The sequence below is a fragment of the Paroedura picta genome, chromosome 12, assembly GCF_049243985.1.
Source record: "Paroedura picta isolate Pp20150507F chromosome 12, Ppicta_v3.0, whole genome shotgun sequence".
NCBI lineage: Eukaryota > Metazoa > Chordata > Lepidosauria > Squamata > Gekkonidae > Paroedura > Paroedura picta.
The window spans coordinates 6,627,099-6,642,916 of NC_135380.1; the positions used below are offsets into that span (position 1 = coordinate 6,627,099).

The window sequence follows — 15,818 nt, forward strand, 5'->3', positions numbered from 1 at the left end:
AAGTCCGCACTCCTAATCACTACACCAAACTGGGTTTTTCAGCACCAGTGAGAGGAAAGCAAAGAGTGCCTGGAAAGGCATAGTTTGGCCACCCCTACATATATCAGTCTTTGCCATGCTCCGTATATATCTGCAATCATAAGGGCTAAATCCACAGCCTGCTCACAGGCCCCCCAAGGCTCCAGAATTTATTCCAGAACAGAAAGTGCAGCTTCTGGAACAGGACTGGAATTTACTCGACTTTGAGAAATCCCAGTTCTCCTTATAATGTAGAACTCCTTCCTTCCCAAACCAAATCCCCAAACTACATGGATCCGGGCTAAGGAGTTATTCAGCAGCATAACCCACATAACTTAAACTGACTCACTTGCCAATCCACTGCTTCGTGAGCGTGGAATCAAATGATGACTTGAATTTTCTGGATGAATCATCCCAGGAAGAAATTTTGTGTTCTGGCATTTCATAGGCAGCCCTTGAAAGATGTCTGTGGGGCGGGAGTAGGAATCTTAGCAAAAGGCAAAGACCTGCTGTGCGCAGAATGTGTCCAAGATAATATTAGACTAAAGATATTCCATTGGGCTTCAAAAAATGATCACAACAGCTAGAGGTAATGCTGCAGAATACTCACTTTATCTAAATAAATGAGAGCCAGTTTGGTGTAGTGGTTAGGAGTGCGGACTTGTAATCTGGCATGCCGGGTTCGATTCTGCGCTCCCCCACATGCAGCCAGCTGGGTGACCTTGGGCTCGCCACGGCACTGATAAAACTGTTCTGACCGGGCAGTGATATCCTGGCCGATAGCTCTGGGGCAGGAGGGTCGGACCCCAAAATGCTGCTCCAGAAGATCCCTTTCCCTTCAAACTGTCACATGCTGAGACCGAGTGGTCCCTTGCCCGGCCGCTGAGCTGATTGACATTCTGTCCCTTCGTCAGAGTCCAACAGCAGCGTAGAGCACAGAGGTGATGGTGACCTTCTCCGATTTAGTCATGTTCTTTCCAGCAAACCCTTGGGATTTTCTCTCTCCTCCGCGCCCCCCCCCGGCCTTTTTTCTTTTCTCTCCTCCCTTTTTAAAAACTTGAACAGTCAGAGTCTAGTGATAAAAGACAGGATATGTGCTCCTGATAATAAAATCTGCTCTGCTTTGCAAACTGGATAATGCTGGTGCTCAGGGAGGAAAGAGCTAAGTGATTGTGTCGGAAGACAAAAGGAGAAGAGGGAAGGAGGGAGGGAGGGAAAGATACAAGCAAGAGAGAGGCAGAGACAGAGAGAGAGACAGAGAGAGACAGAGAGAAAGAGAGACAGAGACAGAGAAAGAGAGAGACAGAGAAAGAGAGACAGAGACAGAGAAAGAGAGAGGCAGAGACAGAAATGGAGACAGAGAAAGAGACAGAGAAAGAGGGAGACAGAGAGAAAGAGAGACAGAGAAAGAGAAAGAGAGAGACAGAGAGAGAGAGACACAGACAGAGACACAGAGAGCGAGAGAGACAGAGAGAGAGACAGAAAGAGAGAGACAGAGAGACAGAGAGAGAAGAGGAAAGCAAAGAGAGGAGGACGAAAGCCCTGCCCAAGCAGGGGAACAGGCATAAGGTGCAACATTCTCCCCACTGCCTCTGTGACTAAAACACCCTTGAGAAGGAGCTCCCTCCGTTTCCAGCTACATCTCTCCTTGCGAGAGAAAGGCCACCTGCTTGTTTCCGGTTTCCCTGGCATGTTTTCACTTGGCTGTTGAAGACTGTCGGCATATTCAGACCCCGGTTTTAAAAATAGGTTAATGTGGCATGAAAGTGAAGCATCCGGCAGGCGGGGGCGGGGGTGGATTTCTTGGCACGAGGCTGTACAGGGACTTGCCAGAAGTGCCAGAGGCAGGCGCTGACATCTGTGGTGGCGGGTCCCCATATTAAACCACAGCTGCGGCTACGAGGTTCTCCTTTTTGCCATGTCCAGTTGAGAAGGATCTAAGGCAGAGCGGCCATGAAACCTTCCGGGAACCTGTTCTGCACGAGTTCCGTCTCTCCAGAAAGCTGCACCTGCTTTTGGACTTCAGAGCTTTATGGAGGATTCTGGGAAGTATTGGCAGGCAACTGGTCAACTTCTGAGGGCACTATCCAGACTTAAAGAAGAGTTGGTTTTATACACCACTTTGCACTACCTAAAGGAGTCCCAAAGCAGCTTATAAATGCCTTTCCCTTACTCTCCCCACAACAGACACCCTGTGGGGCAGGTAGGGTTGAGAGGGTGCTGTGAGAACAGCTCTAAGAGAACTCTGACTAGCCCCAGGGCCAGCCAGCTGACTGCATGTGGAGTGGGGAATCAAACCCAGTGCTCCTGAGTGCTGGCAGGGGCTCATGGTAATTGTTGTCCATGGACATCTGGAGAGCCACCGTTTGACCGCCCCTATGCTAGAAGGACCAGTGGCCTCACTAGATAAGAGATCTTCATCTGAGCCACACAGTAGTAAATACTCCCCCCCCCCTGGTTTCTTTAGGCAATGTAAAACAGTCTTGGGAAGTAGGTTGGGCCTCGGATCAGCTAGGTCAGGGTAGCCAAACTGTGGCTCTCTCGCTGCCTATGGACTACGGTTCCCATGAGCCCCTGCCAGCTCATAGTAATTGTAGTCTACGGACATCTGGAAAGCCATAACTGGGCCACCTCTGACCGAGCGAGTTTCATGGCTGAGCTCAAATTTGAACCCTTGTGTTTTGGCCCCTTATCCATCACTAAGCCCTTTGCCCTATCAACGGTCTGCTCTGTAAGACTACAGTCACCTATGAATTCCTAGTTATTATGGTGCTGGTGGTAGGCTTGCAGGTATGCAGGTAATGCTGGCTGAAATCTCAGATGCCTGGCGAACTTCGGAATAAGGTTTTCAGGGGTCGGTTGCGGCTCCTTTCCTCTCCTCATAACTAGCTGAAACTGAATAATAAAGCGTGCAAGATCATCGTGCCAGTATGCTGAATTTGTCCACGTTCCCAGACCAGATTTTCTTGTAGATCTGATTTTGAGATATAAATATATTCACAATTCTCGTTCAGATCCAAACTCCCCTCTCCCAAACAGCTCCGTTGTCCGTTAAGCGATCAACCCTATTTCTCTCTGCCCTCCTCTTTCTTCTCCTCCTCCTCGTCTCTCCTCTTTGATCCCTTTCCTGCCGAGAGTCTGTCCCTTGGATTGTTCTTCTTCTGTCTCACCAGGATGAAGCGTGCGCAGTTCGGACCCCACGACTGGCTCTCTCTCCCAGTCCCCCCTGGTCCCAGTTGGCTGCTTGTGGAGAATCTCGAACCAGAGACTGCCTACCAGTTCAGCGTCTTGGCCCAAAACAAGCTGGGCACAAGCTCCTTCAGCGAGGTGGTCACTGTGAATACTCTAGGTGAGCCCTGGAGAAGAGGACTGGGTCATGTCACATGCTTATCGCCTGGGAAAACAAGCATCGTGCTGACTGGGAAGAAACAAACTGGGAAACTGCACTTTACATGGTGCCATCAGTTTACAGGGAGCACTGCAAGAGAACATAACAATCCCTTTCCTGAAGTGCTAGTAAATCTTGAAAGGGGGGGAGGCAACGGAGGGAGGAGAAGTGGTCCAGTAAGCAAAAGGGAAAGGGTTTCCTGCAGAGAACCTGAGCTTGGAGCACCATCTGAGGATTCTCACGGTGCTTTAACACCAGTTTTCCTTTGGTTTTGTCCTCAGCATTCCCCGTAACAACTCCAGAACCCCTGGTGCTGGTTACTCCACCGAGGTGCCTAACAGCCAACCGGACGCAGCAAGGTGTCCTGTTGTCATGGCTTCCTCCAGCCAATCACAGCTTTCCGGTTGACCGTTACATCATGGAATTCCGGATAGGAGAAAGATGGGAGATTCTGGATGATGGGATTTTGGGAAGTGACAATGAATTTTTTGCCAAGGATTTGACTCAGGTAGGAGGAGGCCGGGCTAATCGGATAACCCACCACTGTGTTTGGGGGGAACCCTGGATTTCCTAGACGCTGTGTGGGATCGCTTCAGGGAGGAGACGAGCAACAATGTACAAGTTTATCGGAATGACAGGGTAGCTATTATCACCAGCAGTCTCTGTGAATTGCAAGGGGGCTGCTAGAGCTTTCTGTCATATAGTGTTCCTTCACCAAGGGTCTCAGCCGCCCCACTCACTATTAATTCCGCACACCCGTGAACTCAGAAACATGTTCCAGAATTTTCTGCAGTGTGCAGTCCTTTGGCAAAAGGCATGCCACATAAGCCTGGCAAAAATTGGTCATTATGTTATCACAGGTAGCCAATAACTTGTGAGCATTGCACATGATGCACTGGACATACTTGTGCTTTATTTTCACAATTCAGCTTTCCAAGATAATGCTTTGTGTAACTTACAGGGTTTGCTTTTTTCCTGGGGTGGCCAAAATGGGACTCTCCAGATGTCCACGGACTACTATTCCCATGAGCCCCTGCCAGCACCATGCTCATGGGCATTGTAGTCCATGGACATCTGGAGAGCCACAGCATGGCCATAATTCTGGCAAGGCAGTTGATGTTCTCATTTCTGGGCTGACCACTAGCACTAGCCCCTTTCCTTGTATTGCAAAAGTGGGTATCTCCCCAAACATGTACGTTGCAAGACCCCAGCAACAGTGCGATGCTTCTAAATCGTGACATGGTTGGCAGCCACAGTTGACAGCACGCTTTGTGCTTCATGCCCTAGGACACGTGGTACGAGTTCCGCGTTCTGGCCGTCATGCAAGACCTTATCAGCGAACCCAGCAATATCGCCGGCGTCTCCAGCACAGGTAAGGGAAGGCTTGCTGCCCCCGCTCAAGTGCGCTCACCAGCCCAGTGTAGCCTGGACAAAGTCAGCCTGGGTAGACATCGGAAAACTTAACAGGAGTGGCAGGAGGTGGACAGAAGAAGGGGAAGCATTCCACAATTTCCTGGCTCTGCCCCCTGCAGTCTGAAGAGGAGGCAAAGAATTCTCCTGAGTCATTCTGGCCCTAGCTGGTGCTGACCTCTAGTGGTTTTTCTCAGTAAAGGCAGTAAGCTGTACTTGTTTTAATATTACACTGGATATTAAGCAAGGCTATATCTCTGGTGCTTGCCTTACACTCTTCCTTTCAAATGCTCACAGCCATGTAAGATAGTGGTTGGATTGTCCTGCAAGGCCTAGTTTCAAATCTCAGCCATGAAGGTCACTGGCTGTCCTTGGGTCAGTCTCTCCAGATCAGCTTCACCCACCTTACTGGATTGTTCCGGGAATAATATGGGCAAAGTGAGACTGGAAGTTATGAGGTCATGGGGGATGCTGAAGTTCAGGCGAAGGCCTTTTGTGCTGGGTCTGGGAATGGATAGAAAACCAAGGCAGGGGTTGAAGGGCTGGTTTGAATGTGCAGCCTTCTCAAGAGGGGAGGATTTGGACAGAAGGCTGAGAGCAATTTTAATTGCCTGCCTTCATTTTCAGTGTGTACGTGTAGTAGACCGACAAATGTGTGATTGCTCCTCTTCTGCCACTGTTGTGTCGTGTCGGGGTGATTGCTATATTTACACCTGAAAGTGGAAACAGTCCTTACAATTGCAGTTGTAGCAACTCTTTTTTAATTTAATTTAATTTAATTTAATTGTGTTTGGATTTACTCAGTTGCCCCTCCCAGTGTGCTGGCTCGGGGCAGTTTACAACAGGGTAAAAACATCCTATCCGAAACCGCTCAAACAGTTAAAATCATAAAAGCACGTTGATTCCGTTTTACACTGGCATATGAGCTTACTTGAAAAACTGCTCGTATTCCAGGGGGAGGACTCTTGTAGGAGGGGGCCAGACTGATGTTGTCCAGTGGTTCTGTAGTTTCCCCACATGCTGGAAGTTGTGGAAATCCCTGAAGTTACTAGGTCTTATGAAACTCTTGAAGAACTCCATGTTACCTTCAGCTGCTTCCTGGGATGAAGAGGGGTGCAATCATGGTGGGAAAGACATTTCTCTGCCTGCTTTTCGTAGAAGCAGAGAATCAGAGAGTTGGCAGGGACCTCCAGGGTCATCTAGCCTCCATGTTGCAGTCTCCATCGAAACCCTGGTGCTTAGAAAGCCATCCTGAAAGGCTCTGTCTTCTTGTCTGTCCCAGACATATTTCCCCAGCCAGACTTGACGGACGAAGGTTTGGCCCGGCCTGTGCTGGCGGGGATTGTGGCCACCATTTGCTTCCTGGCAGCTGCCATCCTGTTCAGCACGCTCGCTGCCTGCTTTGTCAACAAGCAACGCAAACGCAAACTCAAGCGCAAGAAAGGTAAGCATGTCCAGCTGCTACCTGCTAAGCGTCAGTGTTACCATTGATTTGTCCAACTTGTGGGGAGGCGGGTTATGTGCACATAGGCTGCGTTCCAAGGCATGGAATGTCTACTGCAGCCTTTCACTGCACGGACTCCTAGGCACTCCTGCTTAGCCACGTAAATCCCACCAGAGTGGGATTTGAACCTAAACAGCATGGGCTCTAATCTGGAGAACTGGGTTTGACCCCGCCCCCCTTCTCCCCTTGAATCCTGCTGGGTGACCTCGGGCCAGTCATAATTCTCTAAAAACTCTCTCAGCCCCACCTGCCTCACAAGGTTCCTGTTGTGGGGAGAGGAAAGGAAGGAGATGGCCAGCTGCTTCGAGACTCTTTAAGGTAGAGAAAAGCAGGGCATGAAAAACAACTCGTCTTCTGTATTCAGTTGGGCTTGTTCCCAGTTAAGCGTGCATATTATTTCAGCCTTAGAACGTCTGTCCTCACCTTTGGGCTCCAAGCTGCGTGTTGCGTTTGAGATCCATGATTCTGTCTCTGGCTGTGTGGGATTTTAGACCTTAAAATGCAGCTGCAGGTGGTGAATTTGGATCAGGACCACAGTGCTAGGAAAAATGGGTGTTTAGTGCTTCTAGCAGGTTCTGGTAGCCCATTCTCAGTGTCAGTAAGAGGGAAATGAATCGCAGAAGGAACTCGGTGAGTCTGCCTCTCCCCTGGAAACCACTTCTTTTTGAAGGATCATGGGGCCCCTTGCTCACCTTGGGTTGTGGGTGTGTGCTGTAGAAGGACTTCCTAAAGAAAGCATCTAAGTCCCAACTAAACGAGGGCTAAAACAAGCCCTACTGTCCCAGTCTCTTACAACACCACTTTTCTTCAATTCTTTTTCAGACCCTCCTCTCTCAATAACTCACTGCAGGAAGAGTCTGGAATCGCCGTAAGTATTTCAGTGTTATAGGTACCACCCAACTGGGCAGCATTCATCCAAGGCCTCCATGAAACAGAACTGGCTGTTGGTTGTGTAGAGCAATCTTTCTCAACTTTTTTACCATTGAGAAACCCCCGAAACATTCTTCAGACTTCAAGAAACCCTAGAAATGGCGCAATCGTGCAGAATATGACTGGGAAGCAGAGCTGCAGACATGCCCACCCAGGGCCCCCCACAGTGGGTGGGCCGACATGACCATAAATGGGCATATCACCCAATAAGTGTTTAACAAATTTAAGAAGTGTAGAAAAAATTAATCAACTCCCACCCATTTGGGAGACTCTTCCTGGGCTGTCAAAGCTGAGAAAGACTGGCGTAGAGTTTCAGAGCCAAGTTAAATATTGAGCAAGAAATTCTCTGAGCCCCATTTGAGCTTATTGGAACCCTTCCTTGGCCTTTTAATTTCTTAATGCTTAATAATTAATAACAAGGATTGCCCAAGACTCTTTGAACCTAAACAGCGGTCATGATGTACAAAACCATCTCAGTCATTTAGCCTTATTTCCACCTTTAGAGACATGACTACAAGCTTGTCAGCTTGGGTAGGAAAAGTCCATGGTCTTTTTTTCCTCATTTTATTTGCACAAAATCTGGTGTCATAGATGCATGCCAAAACATATTTACCCATCCTTAAAGTGATAGGTTTTTTTTTAAATCTTTCAGTGTTTTGATTTCAAATAGCGTGTAAGAGAGATAGGGTTGTGAGTGTCCTGCATAGTGCAAGGGGTTGGACTAGATGACCCAGGAGGTCCCTTCCAACTCTATGATTCTATGATTTCGCCAAGCATGATCCCAGAAGCTTTCAGCTATACCGGAGCAGTGCCCGACATTTCATTCATTACAGTAGGATGGGTGGGAGTTGGATGCACCAGTGGCCTGACCCACTGTGGGGCCACTTGGTCTGGATAGCCCACTGATGAGAAGCTAAGCGGGGTCAGCCCTGTCTGGTATTTGAATGGGAGACCCCCAAGGATTTAGGTGGTCATTCCTTCAAGGAACACCAGGAGTCGTGACACAGAGGCAGGCAATGTTAAAACCACCTCTGACTGCCCCTTGCCTGGCTTTTAGAGAAATAAATAAATAAATAAATAAACCTTAGATCTCCTGGCTGCAGACCACATGATATACATCGGTCAGGACTGCTGGGCAAGAACTGGTTGTGAAATCCATCCTGTAGGATTTTGTCATTTCTCTTTGAAGGTTCATGCATTCTTTTGACACACCTTTAAAGAGGTCCAGTTTTTGTTTCTGTTCCCGATCTCGGATCTTAGACCTTGACTCTCACTCCGTGACCTCCCCATCATTCTTGTAATTTCTGTGGTCCAGGTTGTCCTCTGGCAAGGTGAGCCCTGAGAGCATCCGCACACTCCGGCCTCCCTCAGAGTCTTCTGATGACCAAGGCCCACCGGCCAAGCGGATGCTGAGCCCCAGCAAGGAGAAGGAGCTGTCTCTTTACAAGAAGACCAAGCGGGCCATCAGCAGTAAGAAATACAGCGTTTCCAAGGCCGAGGCCGAAGCCGAGGCGACCACCCCTATCGAGCTCATCAGCCGTGGGCCCGACGGCCGTTTTGTCATGGACCCTTCGGAAATGGAGCCTTCGCTGAAGACCTGCCGGATAGAGGGCTTCCCCTTTGTGGAGGAGACAGACATGTACCCAGAGTTCCGCCAGTCGGATGAAGAAAACGACGACTCCGTGATGCCCTCTTCAGTGACGGCCCTCAAGTCCCAGTTGACGCCTCTCTCCTCCAGCCAGGAGTCTTATCTCCAGCCACCAGCATACAGCCCCAGATTCCATCGGGGCATGGAGGGGACCGGTGCCCTGGAGAGCCGCCTCCAAGCCACTGGTCAGGCTAGGCCTCCCGCTCCCAGGCCTTTCCACCACGGCCCGTATTACGGTTACCTCAGCAGCAGCAGCCCAGGGGAAATGGATCCTCCCCCTTTCTACATGCCAGAGGTCAGCCCTCTCAGCTCTGTCATGTCCTCTCCACCTCTGCACCCCGAGGGGCCCTTTGGACATCCTACGATCCCCGAGGAGAACGGAGAGAATGCTTCCAATAGCACGCTGCCCCTGACTCAGACTCCGACGGGGGGACGGTCTCCCGAACCGTGGGGCAGGTCTGAGTTCCCTTTCAGTGGTCTGGAGTCTTCGCCCATCATGTTCCCCCATCAGCTCCACCAGTGCGAAGTGGTGGAGAGCGTGCAGCCGAAGGCCAGTCTTCCTAGGGGGGCACCACCTTCCTCCCTCCAGGTCCCTGCATCCTACCCCGGCATTCTGGCCCTGGAGGCGCCAAAGAGTTGGACTGGCAAGTCACCGAGCAGGAGCCAACCCTCTGTGCCCATCGCCACCAAATGGCAGGACAAACCTATGCAACCAATGGCGAGCCAAGGGCAGCTAAGACATACCAGTCAAGGCATGGGCATACCTGTGTTGCCTTACCACGGGCCGTCCGAGCCAGTCAGCCACAGTGGCACAAGCACATTCGGCCTGGATACCAGGTGGTATGACCCCCAACCTAGACCTCGGCCCAGCCCTCGGCAAGCCAGGAGGGCCGAGCCCAGTTTACATCAGGTGGTGCTACAACCTTCGAGGCTTTCCCCCCTGACCCAAAGCCCCCTCAGCTCCCGCAACAGCTCCCCGGAGCTGACAGCACGTGCCAGACCGCGGCCAGGCCTCATCCAGCAGGCGGAAATGTCTGAAATCACCCTGCAGCCCCCGGCGGCGGTCAGCTTCTCCCGCAAGTCCACGCCGTCCACAGGATCGCCTGCCCTGAGCAGCCGAGGAGGGAGTCCCAGCTTCCGCCCTGCCATGGCTTTCACCTCACTGGCCACTGGCTACCCTCCCACTCAATGCCCTTCCCTGCCAGTGGAGCCAATGGATGTCTTTGGACCGATTCCCTCACCAAGGAGGGCCGGGGAAGAGGTTCTTAGGCCCGAGCCAACGCCGACGACCAGTTCAGGGTAAGTGTGTGGAAATCTCGCGCTCCTTTTAACCTGGCCCTCCTTCCCCTTCCCCCTTCCCCTGCCCCCTGCCCTCCCCATGAGCTCTTCCCCCGCCATCATCCACTGTTGCATAGAGTTTTCTTAGGCACGCTGCAGCATCCTTTTTGGAGATGAGCTTCAGCTGTCACTGAGAAGCTTCTTCCCCATTTAATGTGCGCTTTGGGGGCAGGTCCCATTGGGCCCCTCCCCCGTATCTTTACTGCTCACCTGGTAGGCTAGGTTAAAGGAGTGCCATATATTTTTTGGGCTTGTTTGTGATTGCGTGTCATCCTTAAGCTCAAGAGTCCACTTCTACCCTCACAAGACCTAAAGAATTCAGGCTTGTTCTGGTTTGGGAGTTGTGTGCTGGGATGAATGAAGAGGGTCTGACCGGGTAAAGTTCGGGTCTCGTTTTTTCCCCCCCTCTCCCCCTGTTGGGCAAGTGACCCGAGAAATTACCAGTATTTTCCTCTTCTAGTTCCTGGCTGCTTGCTCTCCTGGGACGGTAAGGCCTTTGGTCTGCCCTTTGCCTTCTTCACCTCCTTTCCCCCCGAGCGGGTTTTGACATCCACCATGACTGAAACATGGCCACCACCCACGCTGCCTTTTGCCACAACCATCTCCAAAAGGGGTGCTGCAGCCCCCGAGACTTGGGCCAGGAGAGAGAACGAGACATTAGCCACACGAACAGCTTGTCAGGAGAGGAACAAAAAAAAAAGTCCACCCCAAACACACAGAAGTCAAATCAGGAGGCTGTCAGCATGCTCGGATCCTGTCCAGGCAAGAGATTGCAGCTGCTCTTATCTCCGGCAGCTTGTTTTCCAGGTACCAGGGTTTGCACCAGACAAAGCGTCTCTTTCTTGCTGTCTCTTCCTTCTCTCCCTCATCCCTCCCCACCTCTGTCTTTCTCGGCACCAGTAGGCTCTCCTCCCTTCATCTCGTCTTTGTTGAAACGAGTTTTTTGTTTTCCATGTAGTGGTGCTTGTCCCCGGCCCTCACCTCTCCACCCATTATCCCTGGCCTTGTGGAACCCAGCTTTGAGTAGCTTGAGGCAGGCAGGTGAAGATAATCTCTATCGGAGGGAAAGGGAACCTAGAGAAGGTGAGAAAGGCGAGTGGTACGTTAACGTGTGTGGCTGGTCTAGTGTGTGATTAGGTTCTCGCGGCTTGGGTCACCGTCGGAGAGCATGTGACATTGGGGTACAATGCGCGAGACCCGTATCTCACCCTGTTATGCCCCTCTTGGATGCCTCAGACACGATCTGGTACCTGGAAGATCTTAAGCTGTTTAGAAGTCCATTCAGCATGATAAGTGGGTGCTGACGTCGGGCGACAGGACATAAGGGGCATATATTTGCACATTAAGGGTTTAGAACAGCGGTAGTCAACCTGTGGTCCAGCAAACGCTGGCAGGAGCTCATGGGAATTGTATTCCATGGACATCTGGAGGACCACAGGTTGACTACCCCTGGTTTAGAATATTCCAACACCAACAGCACCCCAACGACCTCTAAAGATGCCTAGTTTAAAATCTGTGAAATACGGCATACATAAAGTGAGAGAGAGAGAGAGATCACCAGTCTAATGGATTCTTGATACGCTCACCAAGTTCACCTGTAGGGAAATTTCAGGACTCATTGATGCTACAGACCATTAATAGGTCCTGTGCTAGGAACTGTCATCCCTCACCTCCACCCCTACTTTGATGAAATGCTGACTATTGTTTGTTGGTGACTGCTATCTCATCCCTCCCAGCCAAATAGTGCCCCCTTGGGGGGGGGGGAAGAAAGCCCCAAATAATAATAAATCAAATAATCTCTGAGTTGCTGCTCTTTCATGGTACTATGAAATCTGCCCCCCCTCCCCCCAGTTAGACCGTCCCATCCAACTTAATGATAAGGTCAACCTCGGTAACCCAGTTCAGAACTATGGCTTCCAAATATCCCCAGAAAGGGAACTCAAACAGCCAAGTATGTAGCATCGTTCTGTCCTTTGTACGAGGGTGATCCTGCTGCTCGTCCTGCAAACTATGCCTTCCATTCGCTTTCTCTGTCCTCTCTTTGTTTCTCCCCGGCATTTCTTTTTTTTTTCTCCAGCATTGATTGTTTGTTTGTTTGTTTGTTTTTGTGCTTTGGGTTTCTTGCCCCTTTCCCTCGCTCTTCCTTTGGGAGTTTTTTTCCCCCCTCCCTCTCTCTTCTTTTTCTTTCTTTTAAATTTCCCCCCCCCTTCTTTTGACGTGCTGATGTCTTGTGGAGCTTGGCTCCTTGCGGGTGTTTATAACTGCTTTGTTTTTGATTAATCTCAGCTATCTGGGCAGTGTTGTCGAGACAAGCTACTCCACAGCTCAATAGGTAAGGGTGATCCATGTCTGAAAGGATGGTGCCGGGACTGTGGGGTGCGGTTGGGGAGAGGGGCTTGGGAGGGAATTATCACAGGGGCTTTTTCAATAACACACACACATATATTTTTTTTTTCCTTTAAAGGGGAATAAGTTATTACAAAATCCAAGACAAACTTTTGCGCATTTGGCCTCTGTGGCTTTTGGGTTTCCCCAATCTGCAGTAACTAAGATCTCTTGCTCGGGACGTTTGCTTGTACAGACTTGTATGGCGCTTGTTGTAACTTAGGTTAAGGACTTAGGTTAACTTAGGTCCGATCTTGGTAACCCTTGGAAGTTAAGCAGGGTCGGCTCTGGTTGTTACTTGGATGGGAGACCACTAAGGAAGACCTTGGCCCATTCTGCACATGTTGAATACGGCACTTTCAATGCACTTTAGAAGTAGATAACAAGCCGATACTGGGAGTGGTGGGTAATAAGTTTTAAAATAAATAAATAGATTATCCTGTTCTGCACAGGAAAAATCAAGCTGCCAAAGCACATTGAAAGTGCATTATCCAGTGTGTGCAGAATGGGCCCTGAACTGGTATGCAGAGACAGGCAAGGGCTAACGGTTCATCTCTTGCCTTGAATGCTCTATGACAGGGGTAGTCAACCTGTGGTCCTCCAGATGTCCATGGACTACAATTCCCCTGAGCAAACACTGGCAGGGGCTCATGGGAATTGTAGTCCATGGACATCTGGAGGACCACAGGTTGACTACCCCTGATCTATGAGGCTACAGTAAGTTGGCTGCAACTTGACAATGCTTTACACACTGAGGAATAGTCAGCGTGGGGTATGGTATGGCCAGTCAGGGCAGGTTTATGAGCATCAGTATCAACTTTGCAGGAGAGTCCTTTGCATAGAATCATAGAATCATAGGATCATAGAGTTGGAAGGGGCCACACAGGCCATCTAGTCCAACGAGTTCCTTTCTTCCTATGTGTAGAGCAAGAATAGACGATTAGTGACTCTTTTGTCCAGTGACTCTTTGATCTCCAGACAGCTCCTCTTTCCTTTCCTTTGCACTCTGTCTGCTTTTTCACATGCGAACTGAGAAGCAAGCCGTGTTCACTTGCGCGCACACGTGTGCCATGCCATGAACTCCAACGAGTGGTTTGACAGAATTCTCCCCTTAGTGGCGTGTCAGCATCTGAATCTTGTGCCTTGTGCCAAGATGCAGCCAGATAGGGAAGGATTAAAGAAGCTTTTGCCAGCATCTCAGCTCATGTTTGAGTAACCTCGCGTGTGGGGAGATGTTGGGTGTTAGACCCTTTCCTGGAATGGGCTGTTTCAGACTGCAGGTGAGGGATTACAAGAATGAAATCTTTGATATGCTAAAAGAAGAACAGTTTTGCTGGTTCATGTACTGCTTGTTTGAACTGAGATGGTGGCCTCAGGCAGTGGATTTGGGTGGGGGGCAGCCTCGGTAGCTACTGCTTGTTCCTTGCTGCCCCTCCAGCATTATTTTGGCTGCCTTGCCCTGTCCTGGCAGCTCCTCACCCCAGAATGAGCTAACACTTCTTCCTGCCTTGTTCCCCAAGACAGCATGGAAAGCAGTTCATGACCGGTAGGGCTTCTCAAACGTCCATGATAATTCTGGAAGCTCCACTGGGTGTGTATGGCTTCCAGCTAGGCATAGGTGGTTCGGCTCCGAACTGCTGAAAAATACCCGAATCAATGCTGATTCGGGTACTTCTTTGACTCATGCGAGCTGAACCGCCCGTTCCCTGCATTCGAAGAGTCTGAATCAGGGTGGTCAAATAGTGATTCAGTGATTTGGCTATGATTTGGTCCATTTAAATGCATCCCTCCCCTCCCCCACTTTCTCAGACAATGTCTGAGAAGGCGGAGAAGAGCATGTGTGGAACAGCGGATAATGACAGGTACCCCTCCCACTCCCTTTAAATCAGCAGTTCGGCAGGTGCTCTCCCCCCACCCCCTTCTCAGCTGCCTGAGAATGGGGGGAAGCATACGCACCAAAACCTTGAAAGTCTTTGGATTCGGCCAAATCGAATTGGCCGTATTTGAAAAGGTGAATGGGTATTTGTGCGATTCAGCTAAGTCGTTTCTGTCCAAATCCAAAGTGGTAGGGTTTTGTGTGCGCACGCACATCCCTAGTGCTACCTTTTAAAGATGTCCAGGGAAGGAAGAGGCATGGGTTGGTCTGTCTTCGAGGTGAGAACAGCAAGAGACACTGACAAAGGATAACACCATCGGTCAAGAAGAGGCATTGAGCAATACACGATAACATGGTGGTGTGTTTTGCCAGCCCTGTTTCTTTTTTGAGGCATTTCCTTTCCAGACGTTGTAGTTTGACTTCTCCAGGCCTTTGGGCAGAATGAGTTGCGAGAAATCCTTTTCTTTCTTGGTGCTTTAGCAAATCTTGCATTGAGAGTCGGGGGAGTCTTTCAGGTTTTAGGAATCGTTCACAAGATCAGCATCTTCCCGAATGTAAAACCAAAGATTCTCAGTAGGAAAAACAGTCAAACCTTTATTGAGCTGATTTGCATAGGTGCATCCTTTACGTCCTTCATCAAGTGATTGTACGTGCCATGTGTGAACCAGCCCAAAATCAGACTGTTTAAAGCAGGGGTAGTCAAACTGCGGCCCTCCAGATGTCCATGGACTACATCTGGAGGGCCGCAGTTTGACTACCCCTGGTTTAAAGTCACAGCAAATCATTGCTTAAGATCAGGAACATTGTAGGCCCCCTTGACAGTGTTCTCAGCCATGGTTCTAGCATTATTTTATTAATTCTTGTAATCAGGCTGTTGGGGACTGGGGGTCCAAGCTATCCCACTGTAGAGAAACTCTGTGTTTTAAGGAGCATCACACCTCCCAGCTCCAAAACTGCTAAGATGACGTCTTTGGAGGGGAAGGGACTGCTTAAATGCTTTTGATTTTGAAGCTCAAGAAGATAAAGAGATCTGTGCTGCATCAGGCCAAAGGTCTATCCAGTCCAACCTCCTGTTTCACACAGTGGCCAACCAGATGCCCCCGGAAGGCCTACAAGAAGGGCACAGAGGCCGAAGCCCCCCCCCCCATCTTGCTATCTCCACAGTTTTTAAGAGGTTTGTTGCCTCTGAGCTTGGGGATTCCATTTAATTTACATGGCTCATAGCCCATTCGCAATGTCAACCTGCTTTACAAGAATTCTCCTAGTTTGGGATTTTTAAGGAAGACATCTAAATTAGCAGCCTAAATGTTGTGTCAGTGAA

The 15,818-nt window shown here is 49.9% G+C and overlaps 1 protein-coding gene across 7 annotated transcripts in view; it reads left to right on the plus strand.

The window, feature by feature from the left end:
- IGSF9B (immunoglobulin superfamily member 9B) overlaps window positions 1-15,818 on the plus strand; it is a 97,490-nt gene that overhangs the window by 71,968 nt on the left and 9,704 nt on the right. For 3 of the 7 annotated variants that reach the window (XM_077305810.1, XM_077305811.1, XM_077305813.1), the window contains exons 13-18: window positions 3,192-3,367; window positions 3,688-3,914; window positions 4,694-4,778; window positions 6,099-6,260; window positions 7,143-7,188; window positions 8,566-10,197. In XM_077305810.1, the coding sequence (XP_077161925.1) occupies window positions 3,192-3,367; window positions 3,688-3,914; window positions 4,694-4,778; window positions 6,099-6,260; window positions 7,143-7,188; window positions 8,566-10,197 (2,328 nt within the window). Of the gene's footprint in view, window positions 1-3,191; window positions 3,368-3,687; window positions 3,915-4,693; window positions 4,779-6,098; window positions 6,261-7,142; window positions 7,189-8,565; window positions 10,198-10,696; window positions 11,044-12,522; window positions 12,569-15,818 lie in introns of all 7 variants that reach the window. The other 4 variants (XR_013225859.1, XR_013225858.1, XR_013225857.1 and 1 more) reach the window with 2 other exon arrangements.